Source organism: Ctenopharyngodon idella, chromosome 6 (genome assembly GCF_019924925.1).
Source record: "Ctenopharyngodon idella isolate HZGC_01 chromosome 6, HZGC01, whole genome shotgun sequence".
In the NCBI taxonomy this organism is placed as follows: Eukaryota; Metazoa; Chordata; class Actinopteri; order Cypriniformes; family Xenocyprididae; genus Ctenopharyngodon; species Ctenopharyngodon idella.
In genome coordinates, this window is record NC_067225.1 from 19,141,792 (window position 1) to 19,160,704 (window position 18,913).

General features: G+C 35.5%; 1 protein-coding gene across 1 annotated transcript in view; it reads right to left on the reverse strand.

Moving 5' to 3' along the window:
- The window catches only part of lrrc7 (leucine rich repeat containing 7), an 82,342-nt gene that overhangs the window by 38,131 nt on the left and 25,298 nt on the right, over positions 1-18,913 (reverse strand). The window contains 1 exon segment of the mRNA XM_051897125.1: positions 1,642-1,844. Coding sequence (XP_051753085.1) covers positions 1,642-1,844 — 203 coding nt within the window.

Genomic DNA, 18,913 nt, shown 5'->3' on the forward strand with positions numbered 1-18,913 from the left:
ATGCAGAACCATCATCAAGGCTTTGAGGGAAGCCCTACCTGTAATAATTTCATGACAGGCCCCATAAATCTAAGCAATGGCCCTGATTATGTTCTGGTGTTGTCCAGCTTGTTGGTTATGAAATAAAAAATGTGGATTTTCACACTACACTCCTCACTACCATCTCATTCAGTAATATTTGATTTATTTACTCTAATGTATCTTTAAAAGAAACACACTTTGACCAACAAAAAAAGATCTTCTATATAAGGTTTCATAGCTGTGTTCCTACAGATAACTATAAAACCATTTAAAAATCAGCCAATATCAAAGTCATTCTTCATCCTTATGGTCCTCGTTTGATTTTTTTAAATAACAAGTTCAATAACATCACCCATTATTTATTATTTTTGTATCTTTTTTTAAGTAATTGTGCTTATATACACTGCCCGGCCAAAAACAACAAAAAAACTCGCTGTTTGGATTTTAATAGGCAAATACTTAAGAATCGATGAATGGATCATTATTACAGTGATTATTATGTTTCTAGCATGTTATATGTTTGGCAATGGTTCTTTTAACCCTCAAAGATGGAGTATGTAGCTTTTCATAACATAACATATAAACATAATAGTCACTGTGATAATGATCCATTCATAGATTCTTAAGTATCTGCCTATTAAAATCCAAACAGCGACTTTTTGTTTTTGGCTGTGCAGTGTATTTTATCATAAAACTCAACCATATAAACTCTGTCACACAATCTGTTTTTTTATATTTCAGAGCTGACAATCAGCTTAAAACCATCTTGTAGTCTCAATTCATTCATTCACTGAAGTGAGTACTAAAAAAAAATGTATTAGTTTCCACAAAAAATTTAATCAGAACAACATTTCAACATTGCAGTTGAGCACCAAATCAGCATATTGGAAGGATTTCTGAAGGATGCTGAAAACCTGACTACCCAAGATTAATAACTTAAGTATGAACAGTGTTAAACATGAAACACCGTGTTAACCCACACTGTAAAACCTGATAATTACGGTAACTCAAATCATTTGAGGAAACCGACTGCCTTAAACCATTTAAGTTTTAAAACCAATAAGTATGAGTACTGTAAACTCATATACATTAAGTTAAATTCACTTATGTTTTAGTGTTGGTTTAGTCAATCATTAGAGTAAACTCAACTTAAAGAATTTAAGTTTATTCTACTCATTCAGTTTGAATTCAGATAACAAATCTAACTATGTCTTAACATCTATATAGCTACTTAAATGGTTTAAGGAAACAGATTTGCATTAAATGGTTCAAGTTCAACAAACTCAAAGTAATAAAGTTACATAAGAATGAGCAAAAACTAACATTGGTACAAAGCAATGATGACAGAATAGATTAAGAATGGCACTGAGTTTAAGTGTAAAAATACTTAAACACTTATCTAAGAAGTATATCAAAATAAATGCTATAGACAATAATCAATAATATTAATAAACTTCCATTGTGGAACACTTTTAGTGCTTTATAAGGAAACAATCATATCAATAATCACAATTTCATGCACCACTTTGCTGTACTGCTGTATAAGATGATGTTCAGGAGTTGATGTATCCACTGTTAGGCAGATATTATGCATGTTTAAGATGACACTTGACAACTTACCTTAGGCAGCTCCTCAATCTGGTTGGCGTCAAGATAGAGCTCTTCTAGTGTGCGCTCGAAGCTGAAGATCTCCTTAGGGACCTGCTGCAGGCTACAGTGGGAATAATCCAGCACTGAGATGACCTCCTCCTCCCCCCGGAAGCATCGACAGGGCACCAGGCGGCCGATGATCTTCCTCTTAGTAGTCATCTCCAGACACTGCACTTTAGGAAGAGAAAGAAAAAGAACATGCTAGTTTATGACAGAAAAACACATACAAAAAAGGGATTCTCATAAGTATATAGCTGATTCACTAAATCACATGCACATTCACATAATAAATTTCTACAATATTAAAACTGGTATCGTTTAAATCCTAAGCATTTTACAACAAATTGCAGAGTACCACTGTGTCTCTATAATTGGTACCAACAGGAAATTGTCTGGAGCTTTGTGTTTTATTTAAGCTAAGGTTGAAATTTTTATTATCCATGAACCTTACTTTAGGCTATCATTATCTTCTCTTATTACACACCTTTCTGGAGTACTTGCTTCTCACTAGTAAATCTTGGCATTGATTAGTCAAATATTTTTGTGTAACGACCACTAAATTTTTGTGTAAATTTTTGTGTAACAGACCGGTGTTACTTTCATGACTCTTGTATCACTCCATGGTCTCCCTCTTTTGCACCTCATTTTTTGCAGTCCATTTTTTCACCTCAAGTCAAAGCTCTTAATACTTTTATTCAGTATCGATGCATTAAACTGATCAAAAGTGACAGTAAAGACATTTATAATGTTATAATAGATTTATTTTTCAAATAAATGCAGTTCCTTTGAACTTTATATTCATCAAATAATCCTAGAAAAAAAAAAATGTATCACAGTTTCCACAAAAATATTAAGCAGCGCAACTGGTTTCAACATTGATAATAATAGTAAATGTTTTTTGAGCATCAAATCAGCATATTATAATGATTTCTGAAGGATCATGTGACACTGAAGACTGGAGTAATGATGCTGAAAATTCAGCTTTGCCATCACAGGAATGCATTCTAAAATATAATAATATACAAAAAATAGGAAAGTACAAAATAAAAGAGAGAAAAAATGTTTTACCACGAAGATGTATAATTGGTTAATTTGAATAATTGGCTGGTCCAAGCATACCCCTTCATTATGCATGTACAGAATGAAAAGTAGTAATACACAAGGATATGTTTTCAGCAACATGATAAACTTTTCATTTAGTTTATATTCATTATTCAAGTTTGCAAAGAGTACAAACACTCGCTGGTCAGTCACACCAATATACACTTTGTGATGTTTAGATTGAAATTGTTAGTGTTCTGATTATAATTTCAGAATACTTTACCAGGGCACTATAATATTGACAATACAACCATATTTTAATATTTTTAAAAAAGTTGTTTAATGTCTTGTGAAGACATGTGAAAATCTGTTATTTATTTGAACGTTCTCCTGTCTACAGTTAGTTTCGATTTTTTCATTAAGTGCATTTGAAGCACCTTCCTCTCATTATTGGGATTATTATTCCTCAGGAGGAAATGTTTGGCTGATTGCTACATTAGACAAATTAATTACAGTAATCATCCACTGTTTCATGTGTAAATTTTTGTGTAACAGACGTGTTACTTTCATGGGCTCTCTCTTTTCAACGTAAGTTGAAGCACCTCAAGTGGTAAAAATAGCCTCTGAGATTTTAATTTTTATTTTTAAAGTGAGCATTAACCTTTTGATACATGGTTAGAAGTTTAGGAGTCTCCAGTTAAGAAAAGAAAAGAAAAAATACAGCAAGGAACCAGTAAGAGACACAAAGAGCTGGATAATAGAGCACTTAAAACAGACAAAAACATGTTAGCATGTTATGCTGGTCCTTAGTGGGTCCTGAGCTGGTTATAGCCTGAGCTAGAGCTAGTTGCTTAGGACCAGCTTAAACCAGCTCATGACCAGCTAAGGAACAACTAAGGACCAGCTTAAACTAGATGCCATGCTTCGAAACATACATAACCAGCATATGTGTTTTTAAACAGGGTCAGATTGGTTTCTACATTATAATTTTTTTTTTTTCAAGATAAAGACAAGTAAGCTAATAATATAATTTCAACTCAAATGATTATTTCATGTTCAAGTTTTTTATTTATTATTTTGGCAATATTAGTGTAAGAGGCAGGATAATCAACAGCCAAATGTGCTAAATCATAATATACTTTTGTCAGGGTTTTTATATAAATGAATGGCCTTTTTATGCCTTTTTCCTTTAATTTACAGCAAATAAAGAAAAATCTGCATCCCAATAAGCACAGACACCTCCTTGTGCACCACAGCTCCAACATTTATGAAAGAATCGGCAGACCACAGTCATATATTTCTGAATTACCAATTTCTCATTATAAAATATCATTCACACTTCCATAACGAAATTCAAAATCATATATTAACTGCAAAAAAAAAAAGAAAAAGAAAAAAGAGTCTCATCCTGCCGGACAGGGTGCTGTAATTGCATGCGAGGCGGAGATGGTAGAGCTTGCCAGATCTCTCATAAAATGCACCACATCCCCTTAATTTGAACACTGAGATGAGCATCATAAGGTGTCTGATAACATAATTTCTTCCCTATAAGACAAAGACAATCTGACATAAAGACTCAATGCTGTACTTCAGAGGTGTTAGTGTGCAGTAACCTGTGTCATAAATCAAAGCAGTTTATCGGATTATGAAAACTCATTTAATACCCATGAGAGAAACCCGTCTGGGAGCTAATCGCAAATATCAGTCAGCGAAAAAAGAAGCAGTATAACACAAAATTGCTTATATCAATCAACTGTGACGAGATATGTCTCTACTTCCTCTGTCCTGACAAGAAGCCAAAGAGAGAGAAGAGACACAGCGGGCATTATAATGTTCTTCAGGGATGGAAACGCGCTGCTAAAACAATGTTTAAGAGGGCATTAGGGAATAATGTCTGAAATGAAAGACAAGCTGCACTAATGCAGAGTGCTTTTGTCCCTTGCAAATGCAAATGTATCACTGATAATTAAAACATCCTCCACTCAACAAAGACAAGCAGCCGCTCTGGATGAACGACTACACAGAGGATTCTGGAGATTAAAATTTCAGGAAGAGTTAGTGTAAGAGAGTGGAAATTTTAGGCTGCTATTGCTTGAACACAGCAAATATTATCCTGCTGCTCAAAAAAAAAAATATGTAGACCTAAATTTAACATTTATGTATTTGAATTGCATATGTAATTTCCATCTATTTGGATTTACACAGTTTTCGCATTAAAAAAGCCTAATAAACGTAATGTTATGGGTATTTGTCAGACATACAGTATCTCACAGAAGTGAGTACACCCCTCACATTTTTGTAAATATTTATTTTATCTTTTCATGTGACAACACTGCAGAAATGACACTTTGCTACAATATAAAGTAGTGAGTGTACAGCTTGTGTAACAGTGTAAATTTGCTGTCCTCTCAAAATAACTCAACACACAGCTATTAATGTGTAAACCGCTGTCCACAAAAGTGAGTACACCCCTAAGTGAAAATGTCCAAATTGAGCATCTGTGGGGCATCCTCAAACGGAAGGTGGAGGAGCGCAAGGTCTCTAACATCCACCAGCTCCGTGATGTCGTCATGGAGGAGTGGAAGAGGACTCCAGTGGCAACTTGTGATGCTCTGGTGAACTCCATGCCCAAGAGGGTTAAGGCAGTGCTGGAAAATAATGGTGGCCACACAAAATATTGACACTTTGGGCCCAATTTGTACATTTTCACTTAGGGGTGTACTCACTTTTGTGGCCAGCGGTTTAGACATTAATGGCTGTGTGTTGAGTTATTTTGAGGGGACAGCAAATTTACACTGTTATACAAGCTGTACACTCACTACTTTACATTGTAGCAAAGTGTCATTTCTTCAGTGTTGTCACATGAAAAGATATAATAAAATATTTACAAAAATGTGAGGGGTGTACTCACTTCTGTGAGATACTGTACATAAATGAATGTCATACAGTCATGCATAAATGAAAAAGATAATAGTAATAGTATTAACAAACTCTATGTATTTTAAATACACAATAACCAGGGTTATATTTGTATCATCAATAAATCTAATTTGTTTTAATCTCATACATTATAACTGATTGAATATTGCTTGTTCCACAACTAACCATATTTTTTCATTTTTTTTAACTGAATAAAAAGTTAAATTAATATTTTATGTTGATTCTAAGCAATTTGAACAAATGATTATTTAAAAAAGTATTTAAATGAAATAAAATAGATACAAATATACTATAAACTCTGCCACAATAATGAACTATGCCATGATGTTTTTTTTTTTGAGTACAGAAATCTTACCTGTTTCATTTATGACTGACTGACAATATGAAATATGCATCACATTATGTTTATAACCTCAGATTTTTGAAGGGTAGAGTACAATATATATACAGTATATACCTGAATTCAAAACAAAGGCATTTGTTCTTCCTGCCTGAGCAAAAATATTTTACCACGATGTATAATTTGCTAATTTGAATAATTGGCTGGTCCAAGCATACCCCTTCATTGTGGATGGACTTGCAAAAATATAAAATAGTAATTAAATATAAAAAAAAAAATTTTAGTCTATGAAGTTCCTCATATGGGAAATACAAATTTTCTTCTATATCATTGTGTGTCACTTCCTCTCACTGATGATGTCGTCTCGAGAGGTGTCGCATAGTAACTAAACCAATAGGCAAGAATGATGCAAGAAGAAGGAAGAGTTACAGCACAGGTGATACTTTAAGTGAATGAATCGGATGAAAACAGACTAAGTGTCTGGAGGGGGCATAATTATTTTGCAAGACCACTCCAAAAACATGTAATATCACTTCAGACCGCTGTATCTGCTTTATCTGGTCACCTTACAAGCTTAAGATCTAACATCCTTCCATCTGAATGACCGCCACATGCCGAGAACTGTCAGCCACCATGTGAAAGGAAAAACAACGTTTCCGTGGGGATTGTAAGATAACAAAACAATGGCTTGAGATAAAGGACTTTCTTTCAGGAGATGTGCTTGGAGAGAGAGATGATCGGTTCTGATAAGATAAAGTCATGTTCACCCACAAGAAAATAAAAACGTCTCAGATAATATAGCAGATTTTTCTCATCTGATTCACTTGTATGTGAACCCTAACCATTTGTACAGCTCCTATGGGTCCTTCAGTGTCCTCTTATTGGATCCTGAGAAAAGATAATGCCAAGGTGCCACTTCAGTCATCACTGCAGCTGAATGAAAATGAGTTTACATAACAAAAGCCTGAATTGAACTGGAAACAAAATGTTTCATTATATAATACACTCAAAACATGCATATTAATGGTCAATTTCTGTGCATGAGACACTGTGAAGGGCAAATTACATATGACATGCTACAAAGAACAAAAAACGACAACAATACACCACTGTTCAGAAGGTTTTGTTTGGGGTCACTAAGATATTTTTAAAGAAATTAACTTTTATTCAGCAAGGATGCATTAAATTGATCATAAGTGACAGTAAAGACATTTAGACAGTATATTCAAAGAGAATTCAAAGCGAAGATATTTGTTCTTCCTGCCTGAGCAAAAATGTTTTACCACGAAAATGTATAATTTGTTAATTTGAATAACTGGCTGGTCCAAGCATACCCCTTCATTATGCATGGACTTGCAGAATGTAAAGTAGTAATACACAAGCATATGTTTTCAGCAACATGATAAACTTTTCATTTCATTTATATTCATTATTCAAGTTTGCAAAGAGTACAAACACTCGCTGGTCAGTCACACCAATATACATTTTGTGATGTTTAGATTCAAATTGTAAGTGTTCTGAGTGTAATTTCAGAATACTTTTTAGATTTTTTAAGATTTTTTAAAAAGTTGTTTAGTCTTGTAAAGACATGTAAAAATCTGTTTTTTATTTGAACATTCTCCTGTCTACAGTTAATTTAGTTTTTTTCATTAAGTGCATTTGAAGCACCTTCCTCTCATTATTGGGATTATTATTCCTCAGGAGGAAATGTTTGGTTGATTGCTACATTAGACAAATTAATTACAGTAATCATCCACTGTTTCATGTGTTTGCCAGTTTGCTGTGGGTACACACATGCCACAAGTCGGGTAATGAGAGCACCCTCGACTCTGGTTCAGGGGAGACATGGAGAGCAAAATCTGTTATGTGAGAGATTGTGATTATCATTGTTGTCTTTCATTTTCTAAAATGAAAACTAAAGTGTATTAAACTCTAAAGGAATGGAGAGAAGCATTAGCAGAATCCAATGACTTTCAAAAAGAAAAAAAATATCAAGATTTTAGGTTATGAATGTATAGAGGACAGCTGGGCTGTACGATTAATTGCATTTTAATCGTGATCATGATTTCTGCTTCTCGATTAATTGAGCATAATAGTCTGTGATATTGGCCTGCTGGTTATTTATCCTGAAACCATATTTTTCTTTAATTTTACATTTCCGTTATTTTGCATTGGTAACAAAGCCTCCATGAGCTTTTCTGCTCGTTGTTGCCAGTTTAAATCCCGTTTAAATGGATACATTTTCTTCCTAGTGTTTACATAATCTTCCCAATGTGGCAAACAAACATGGCTATATTGTTTGCAATTGTGTTTTCTGAATAAATGCAGTTACGCAACATTTGTGCTTTAATACTTTTTTTATATATTATTATTATATATTATATACTTTTTTATATGTATAGTCTTTTTGTTTTAATTCAAAAATTTTTAGTTAGGGGTGTACCCGACTACGGATTTACATAGTCACACAAACTCTTTCCGTGCTTAAGGCCAAAGGAGTATAGGCTACTTTGAAAGGGTTGAGCGCTCAACTGTGCACGAGATGGAGCGAGACGCGGAAAATGAAGTAAGGCCTATGCCCACGCCTTAAGACAACTTTTATTTTCTTTCACACACAGCACAGAGAAACAACTTTCTAATAAAGTGACCAAACTGCCTGTCAAGTGATAGATGAAACTGACAATGATTTTTATCTTTTTTCAACTGAAATGAAAGGCAATGTGGATAAACATTCACAGCCACAATGTACAGAACACTACACAAAGATATAGAAGAAAATGAATAAAAACATTTTGGATCAATAAACCTTAAAAATATATATACAGTAAATAACTGCAGAAAGGCCACACTGCAGATAGATATGCATTTCACATGTCGGCAAATCAAATTAAATCGGCTAAATTGCCTGTGCGAGCAAGCTTTAACTCTACAGTGCACCGAAAAACAATCAAATTAATTAACAGAATTGAATTAGAACAGAATATACCGTTCTAATAAATAAAAATAATTAAAAAAATGAAATAGTCATAATCAAGTCACAAGTGTAAAATGCCTAAAGTGCAGGGGGACATATATTCAAAACACAAGCCACAAATAGTTAAATTAGATAACCCAGAGTGATCAATAAATAAATTAAAATTAAAGAAATTATTAAAATAATGAAAGTATAACCAGAATTGTCAACTTTGTCTTTTTAACTGCAGAGACAATAAACGCTAAACTGGAGTGGCAGTCTTTTTAGCTAAACATTCACAGCATCCAAAAATCAAATTAGAACCGGCTGAAATGTTTTGAAATCACTTGTACCCTACCTGATTGAGAGAAAAAAAATCCAGTCTTTCACGTAACCTGCCTGTGTCCGTTTGAGTCTTTTCAAATAGCGCGCTAGTCAGCTTTTTAACGTTGACCGGCAGAAGCGTGCCGCAGTGTTTGTCGTTGTTGAGTGGTAGGACATGAGATTGGCACAGCTTGCATGTTTTTTGGATCATCTTTTACCATTTCAAAGTGCATCCAATTCTACACTTTAGATTTTCTTATCCCAGACACTGTTAAAGATTTAATCCCTGCCGCCAAGATGCTCCTCTGTCGGTCACGGATCATGGAAGTGAAACTTAAATCTGTCACAGGGGTGGTTGGATTTATTCACGCACATTAAAAATATTTATTAAAAGCTTCTTTCTTTTCACATTTTTATTTACAGCATTATCATAATAGGCTGTATATTAAAGGGGGGGGTGTAATGCTATTTCATGCATTCTGACTTATTTACACTGTTAAAGAGTTGCATTCTCATGCTAAACATGGCCAAAGTTTCAAAACACGAGTTGGACGTATGACAGAGTATTTCTGTGCCAAATCCACTACTTCCGGTTTCGGAACAGGATTCGGAGAGTTTTTTTTCGAGTGTGTCCTGTATGACGTCAAAAGAGAGCAGAATTCCTTGTATAGGCACTTCTCCCTGATAAGCGTGCGCACACATCACCCAGAGCAAGAGCAGAGCACGCCCATCAACGCGTTTCATTCGGGATAGGGAAGCCGAGGCTGTGTCCCAATTCAGGGGCTGCACCCTTTGAAGGCTGCATACATCATTGAGGCAGTCTCATTTAAGAAAAATAACCATTAGATTGCAAAGTAAGAAAGAAATTACAGTATTTTACAGCTCACAATGAATATCAGTCAATTTTATTATGATTACTTTTCTTAAATATGACATCCTTGATTAAGTATTCAGCCTTCAAATGCGACCTCTGGAGGACACAGCCTCCGAAATGAGATACAGCTCCTGTAAACAAAGGAGTGTGTTTTTGGTTGTGAGGGAAAGATTACCTTTTTCAGCTTCCCAAAGAACCCAGCATCAAGGGAACAGTGGATGAAGTTTGTTTTTCTGGGGCAGCAACGGAGTTGTGCATGTATGTTTGTTTGTTCCTGGGAATTCGGTGATGAATGCTTTGTAAACAAGTCCCAGTTCGGCGCTGGATTTGCAGATCGCGGGTGGTGAGTAAAGCTGCATCAAATGTCTGTGTTTTGTTGGCAGTCGGCGCGCAAGTGCATATAATGTAAACAACACAAACGTTTTTGTTCCCTTTTTATTTATAATGATGTCTCAGCTAGCATGCGATCTCTACACAAAAGCTGCACGCGCTCGTGACTCTTTAGCTCTGCCCACGGCACTGACGGCAGACACGCCTCCAGGATCTCGGCTTTTTTGGGAAAGACTCGGTTTAGCGTATCTATTTTTTATAAATATGTCAAAACTAAAGACTTTTCGGAGATATGAAGGATGCATTGTTACTCTATATGTACTAAAGATTAACACAGGATTGGCAGAAACTGTGTGTGATATCCCCCCTTTAACCTATTTGAAATCAGATATTGAGCACCCCCATATCTCATCTCATAACACCTCTGCAAAGATTTGACTGTGAGATTGGTAGTCGAATCAGGCTCCTCCTATCAAAGCATCGAATCGTCGACTATTAAGGGTCACCCCTAATATGTATATTAGAAATATTAGAAAAATATTAGAAATTCCACTGTTTTAGCTTTTGAGAGAAGCTTCTTAAGGTTTTATCAGTTCTCATAATGGAGAGAGGACATTTTTGTACATATGATAAATGATTTATGCTTGCACGAAATAGCAAAAATTCTGATGAAATGTTCTCATTGTTTTCAAGTGTGAATAATAATCGTGATCACAATTTTTAAGCAAAATAGTCATGATAATCGCTTTAACCTTATATGGTGAGGACAGTGTGGAGGACAAACTTATGTTCTGTAACTGGTCACCATATACTTTTTTTATGTTTTTTACATTTTTTAAATCACATTTTACCTTCATTTTTCATTGTAAATGGTCCTGCGGTGTGATAGATCCATTTTTACAAGCACAAATATTCTGTATTTTTAGAAATAAAGATTATAAAAGCTGCCTAATAATTAATATAATTATAATATAATAAAATAATAGCAAAATCCATTTTTAAATGGAGTATAGCAGGGGTCGGCAATTAAGTTTGGTATCGGGCCAAAAAAAAAATTCGCCACTAGATGGCGGGCCAGAACATAGTCAAAGGATAATTTAAGAAATGAGGCTAATTGATGAAAAATGCAACTAGAATTGCCTGTAACAGACTGTTACAGTGTCTTTTGTAACTGGTAGTGAGCTGTTACTCTGTGTTAAATCCTGTAGTAGGACAGTCATTAACAAAAAGCCACATTTGTGTGGCAGTGTCCGGGTTTTACATAACCTGGCAAGTATCTTCATTCACAAACTTGCAACATAGACCGCCTTGCTAAAACACACATATGTGGGAGATGTGGAATGGATCAAAATAACAAAAAAAAATAAAAATAAAAGAGGACTTGAATAAGCCCATTAATGGCGTGTTTGAGTCATGCTCATAACGAACTATGTTTTATTTCCATATTGTGAATAATAAATGAGTATCATTTTAATTTGCTTGTTACACAATGGAGCCTAACTTAGTGTAATAATTATTCGACGTAGCCTACTTTTACACTCAGAATTATTCCTTGGCATCCTCACATACTAAACTCCATTTTTAATTGTTTGCGTACTGGAGGTACGCTATTACGTCGTGTGCAGAGTGATGTTAACATTTAAGCTGGCTGGTGAGAGTATCAAAGACTCCAAAGACGAAAGTTGACAGCAAAAATAGGGCATACAAAGAAGAATGGAAAGAGAACTATTCGTTCATCCTACCTGGTTTTGTGAATGCAAAGCCGGTGTGTCTAATCTGCAACAAAGTTGTCGCTGTTTGCAAAGAATATAATATTAGGGGCCGCTAACATGTCGCGTCTAAAAACGCGTGGAAAGCGCGGCCGCGCCTCTTTCCTTTCCAAAGCGCTTGAGCTCCCGTGGCATCTGTCGTTGCTATGCAACCATGAACCGCGCTCTCCAGACAGATCTATTTCAGAACCAGCCGCTATCAAAATAATCTTGGCTGCGGGCGCGGGCCAGACATTATTGCTGGTGGGCCAGTTTTGGCCCGCGGGCCGCCTATTGCCGACCACTGGAGTATAGCATGTCACACCACAGGAAATGCCAACTTTCTAAAATAATTTCATGTCAGTTATCTATTAGCTCAACAACATTAGCTCTGGATGGTTCAACACTGCCAACAATTCAGCGCTGTTTTCTTTTCAAAAGACAAAAGAAATATGGAATAAATAAAATAAGATACCAAAACCTCTACATAATCAAATTTCTTAATGTTCACAAAATATTGGTATATTATAGCAATAAGGTATAATGGCAGATCTATATTGTGATTATATTCACAATACAGCACAGTCTCTAGGGCCTTCTTGCTTTTATAAAACAGTTACAATATAATAAAAACATTAAGGACACAAATTTTCATTAAAAAAAACTTATTTTATTAATTGCTATTATTACACTAGAAACAGTCCTTGACATGACAGCACGTTGCTATGCAACATAAAATAACGATCCACCATGGGAGATGCGCAGTGGCACGGTAAACAGGTCAAAGATGTTGAATCGTGCAATATAACACGGCTGGATCACTGTACTGACCGATCAGCATTCAGAACCAGAACTATCCATTTAATGACTTTAAATCCAACACAGAGTAACAACATTTTTATCCAATAGGAAAGCCTGCAGCTGAGTACATACACAAACAAAGTCTTGAGTGATTTCACAGAGTAGCCAGATCTGCCCAGGGTGCTATGGAAACTGCATGACGCAAGAGCTCCTTCTGCAAAGGCGAGAGGACACATTCACAAGTTTCCCAGCTCCGCTCTAGCAAGATGGCTTAATTTCTGTCTTGCAGTCGCCTCACATAAAGACATCTCCGATAATTCACTGCCATTCCCGTAGAGGATAACTCTAATGACTTTGGTGAAGCCAGGCCGCATTATGTGAGATCTACAGAGAGCGGAGGTGCCACAAGATGAAATGCTATCAGTGTCGCTCCTCAGCCGGTGAATGAGGTTACATTTATCCTGCCAAACAGACTTTAACATCTCTTCTGTTTTATAAAGGTTATTTATTTGACTGAAGCAAGGGGTAAAGGCACTCTTAAAGGTAATAAAAGCAGAACATTGTATATGGCCATTAAAAATGCATGTATATCTAACAACCGCATTCTCAGAGCCACATGCAGCCAGCCTGACACATATTGCTCGTAATAGCTGAAAACTGTTTCCTAGGAAACCACCTCTAGAAGCTGAAATGTATTTTCTTACAATAATTTCACACATTCTTCTCTCAGTCAGTAATATCATCCACATAAAGGTCAAAGTTATCACTTTCATAAAAGTTTCAACTTCTAAATCAAATTAATATATATAGGCCTATATATACAGTACTGTGCAAAAGTCTTAGGCCACCACCAGCTTTGTTGTTTTAGCAATGTTTTAATGACCATCCATATTTATTTTTCAGTGTCTTTATTACGATACAAACAGAAAATACAGGAAATATGTACACAAAATTAAAAAAAAAAAAAAAAAAATCTGAACAAAAATGTTTCTTTAAACAAAAATCAGTATTGAGTGTAACCTCCTGGACTTCTTCCATTTTCTCAAAAGTGAAACTGAGAAACTTCTCATCAGATTTTGAAAGTTTTCTTGGCCAGTCCTTTTCCATTCCATTTATTTTTAAGAGAGCCAGGTTCCTGCTATTGCTCAAGCGTAAGGGGAGGTCGCTAAATACTTGCCACTTTAGCCTATAAAAGCTGTTGTTTCAGATTTCTGTTTTTTAATACTGCATACAAATTTACTGTATTTTCTGGTTATATTTTAATAAAGAGACTGAGAAATAATTATATGTAAGCAATAAGGTACGAGAGGCTATGCTGTATCGTGAATAAGTCACGGCTGAAGGGCGTCGTTAGGCACGACGCGAAGTGGAGTGCCTGCAACCCCTTCAGCCGTGACTTATTCACGATACAGCACTAGCTTCGAGTACCTTATTTCTTTTATAAAATAGTTACCACACAATACAAATATTAAAGCCAAAAATATTTATCAATGCAACTTTCATGATCAAAGTTTCACTAAAAGCTTTCCTTCCGCTGGAAAAAATAGTCCCTGATCGTGAACAGCAACAGAAGTTACATTATTACACCATTAGATGGCGGCAAAGACTGTCTTTGTGAGTGTGTCAGTCAGTAGCAAAGACTTTTACATTGAAAAGACTGAATTGTTGTGAACACGGAACAAGATGCAACTGACAAATGCTTTGACTAGCCCTGTCAGTGACGGGAAAACCCCTTAATTGTTAAAAGGACAGGATAATACATCGGACATTTAAACAGATTTTTTTATTATGAACATAGGACTGACCTGAAGGAAAATGCTAAATCTGAATGCAGGAATTAAACTCGCTCAATCGATCTCTTTCTCACAATACTCTTCTACATAATACAGTAAGCATCAATGAACAATATCAATTGAGAACATACAGTTTACGTTGCTAAAAGTGGTTGCTAAGGGTGTTGTGTAGTGATACACAGAACCGTTGGGTGAAGCGGTCATAGCCATTTTATCGTAAATAAAACACAGCTATTGACCAATCAGAATCAAGGACAGGAACTAACCGTTTTATAAATGGTCATTATATTATTGCTAAAACAACATCTAATGGTGGCCTAAGACTTTTGCACAGTACTGAACATACACATATATTATGTGCTTTACGTACTGTATGTGTGTTGATCAATGTTCATGTATGGTGTCTCTTCAGAAGGCTTGGATTACACCCCGTGTTTTAATCTCTTGAACTTTTTGTAGCAAAGTTGTAGTGGAATAGACTTTCAATGGAGGGACAGAAATCTCATGTTTTACAGAAATTTCTTCATTTGTGTTTCAAAGTTGAACTAAATGTATTTATGGGTTTAGAACGACATGAGGGTGAGCTCTTTCATTTTGGTGTGAACTAACCCTTTAAAAAACAAAATAACACATCACATTGTGAATTAAAAAAAAACACTATTTACACTAGTGTCCAATGCTATGTTTTTACAGCAATTTGTTTAAACATCAGTTTAATGCATTGATTTCACAGTAAATTCTGAATATCTTAATATGTGTGTAAAAACTATTGTATTGGAAGAAGTAACTGTGAAATAAAAAAGTAAAATCCTGCAATTTTTAGTGTACTTCTTAAAACAATCATTATTTCAGTATTGTTTTGCAATAAGGTCCCATTAGTTAATGCATTAACTAAAACTAATATTAACTAACAATGAGGAATACATTTGTTTCAGTATTTGTTAAAATCTTTGTAACGTTAGTTAATACAAGTACAATTGTTCATTATTAGCTCAGGTCTATTAAATAATATTAACAGATACAACTTTTGATTTTAATAATATATTAGTAAAGGTTAAAATTAACATTAAGATTACTGCTTTGTGTTTTAGTTCTGTTTCCTGTGTTTGAGTTCGTTTCTATGGTTTTTCATTTATTTGATTATGTGTTGCACCTGATGTTCATTTCTTTAATTAGTTTACATGTGTATTTATGCCTTGTGTTTGTTCAGTTTGTTATTCGTTCTCGTCTTATTAAGTTGAATGTTCCATTCTGGTGTTCTATGCAATATATTCCTGAGTATTTGGTTTCTTTTGTGTTAATAAATCGACTGCTGCAACTACATCCAGCTCCCTGCTGCAACCCATGCTGACACCTTAGAAGTATTTTTCAATGTTAGTTCATGCTAACTAATGTCATGTTAACTAATGTGTTACCATTATTTCTAATTAAAATAGAGCTTCTGATCTCTTCTAGTGCTGCATGTGTGAGACTGTGGGTTTTTTGATTGTGGGTGAGTCTGACATTGATCTCCTGGGAGTCCTGCCTCATGACAGTTAAGCTCAAGGGGGAAACAGAGGATTATATGAGCACATCTGCACATTATTACAGAAAACTATTCCACAAGATGTCTGCACTATTGTAGATCTTCAAAATGCTAGGTTATTTAGCTTTTCTATTAGGTTTTATTGTTAAAAAACATGGCAAGAATGTTACATTCCAAAGCCAATTTCTTGACTATATTGCTACAATTTCATCTGCAGATATATCAGCACACTTGTATTTTCATTGATCTTGTATACTGTTATGGTCAGTCAAGGCATCTTCTCCTGTTATTATCACTTGCACTGCCTGCCACATGTTTAGCCTAGCCTTCTCTGTCAGCGGTGAGGGTTTCACATGTGATAAATGCAGGGAAAAAAATCAGAATTAGAGACACGCATCCAAATTTTAATCGAGGACAATAAGAATGCAAAGGCACTAGATATGGCTTTGGATGTGGCTAGCTTAGTGAATCCCATACATTGTTTGGTTCCTGTTGCAGAGCCTCTGCAGCAAGGCAACTGGGTGACTGAGAGACAGCATAGTCGCGGATAAAACACCGCTCTACTGTTCCGATCAAAACATTAAACAGGTTCTCCCCACTAAGCGAAGCACTGAGAAACCTGTTAAAAGTGCCCTAGATATTGGCACCATAGTCAAATGTTTGCTGGGAGCCAGAGCACCTGACTTCAAAGAAGACTGTCTTTGCTCATTGGCTGGATTTCTAAGAGGTGTCCACAGAATAACATAGGTTTCATAGACAATTGGACAAATTTTTGGGCAGACCTGACCTGTTGAAAAGAGATGGTCTTCATCCCTCCTTGAGTGGTGCCACTCTTCTCTCTAGTAATATGGCACACAGTCTTAGAGTTGAAACTTGACAAACTGGGGCCCAGGTCAGGAAGAAGACAGACTGGCTAAACCAACCGTCTGCTAGCTGCCTCACATCACAGAAGTCAGATAAATCGCAGCACATAGAGATTCTTTCATCTAGATATCATAATATAGAGACTGTGTCTGTTCCCCGAACTAGTAAAAACAAAAGTAATATTTTCAGTATATTACTGAAATACTTGATATGTTTGGTTTCAAGTATAATCAAGTACTAGTCTCGTGTATACTCCATATTGCCAAGACTGCAAAGCCAACTCCTTGTTACAAATATGGTAGAACTATCATTTCTACCACTAAAGATTTCTTTATAAATAATCTTCCTGATTCGTTTCAACTCCTCAGCATACCAGATAGCTTAGAAGAACTCAACAGAAACTATCAGCTCTCTCTTTTCCAGCACTTTAGACACGGTTGCTTCTTTGCGCTTAAAGAAGATTAGGGAAAACAGTCCAATGCAGCAATATAATGAGCACACTCGTGCACTCAAGAGAGCAGCATGGAAAATGGAGCGCAGCTGGAAGAAAACAAAACTAGAGGTATTTCACATTGCATGGAAGGACAGTGTTACTGCATATAGAAAAACCTTAAAAACTGCTAAAGCTGCTTACTACTCTCTTAGAAGAAAACAAACACAACCCTAGGAATTTATTTGGTACAGTGGCTAAATTAACAAGAAATAAAATTTCAAAAAGTCTGGACGTTTCCAAACAGCACAGCAGTAATGACTTTATGAATTTCTTTACTTGCAAGATTGATACTATCAGAGAGAAAATTAAACCATGCAACCGTCTACTACAGCATCGCAGCAGACAGTCCACCGTAGACCTCCTGGGGAACAATTTCATTCATTCTTTGCTATAGGATAGGAAGAATTGCCCAAACATGTTAAATCAAACATGTATGTTAGACCCTATACTGACTAAGCTACTAAAAAAAAGATGTTTCCAGAAGTCATAGATCCTCTTCTTAATATTATTAATTCATCATTGTCATTAGGATATGTCCCCAAAACTTTCAAGCTGGCTGTTATTAAACCTCTCATTAAAAAAAAAAAAAAAACAATTTAATCCTAGAGAATTAGTTCATTACAGACTGATCTCAAATCTCCCATTTCCGTCAAAATTCTAGAAAAGTCAGTATCCTCACAACTATGTTCCTTCTTAGAAAGAAATAGAATCTGTGAGGATTTCCATTCAGGATTTAGACCGTATCATAGGAGGCGCTCGCGAGCACCCTTCTCAAACCTAAAATGATTAATGGAACACCCTACGGTCTCGTGGACTTAACGGACACACGCACGCAGCGGCCAAGTAAGTCCACAAGACCGAAAGTGCACATGAAGTGCGCCATTTGGGATGCAGACTTTTTAATCACTCACGAAAGATGATTGACAGTGATAACCATAGCAACAAATGAAAAGCATCAAATTTCAAAATAGATCTCTGTATTAAACAAATCTGTGTTGGCTGAATATTTTTAGTATAGATTTTAAAATATTTAAAAAGCCTTTAAACATTTTTAAATAAACAATGGCCTGAAGAAGCTCACCGTTTTGTGAGTCACTCACAGAATTGAGATGATTGACAGTTATAACCAAAGCAACAAATGAAAGCACTAAATTTCAAAATATATCTGTACATTAAACAACTCTGTGTCGGCTGAATATGCTAAGTATAGATTTAA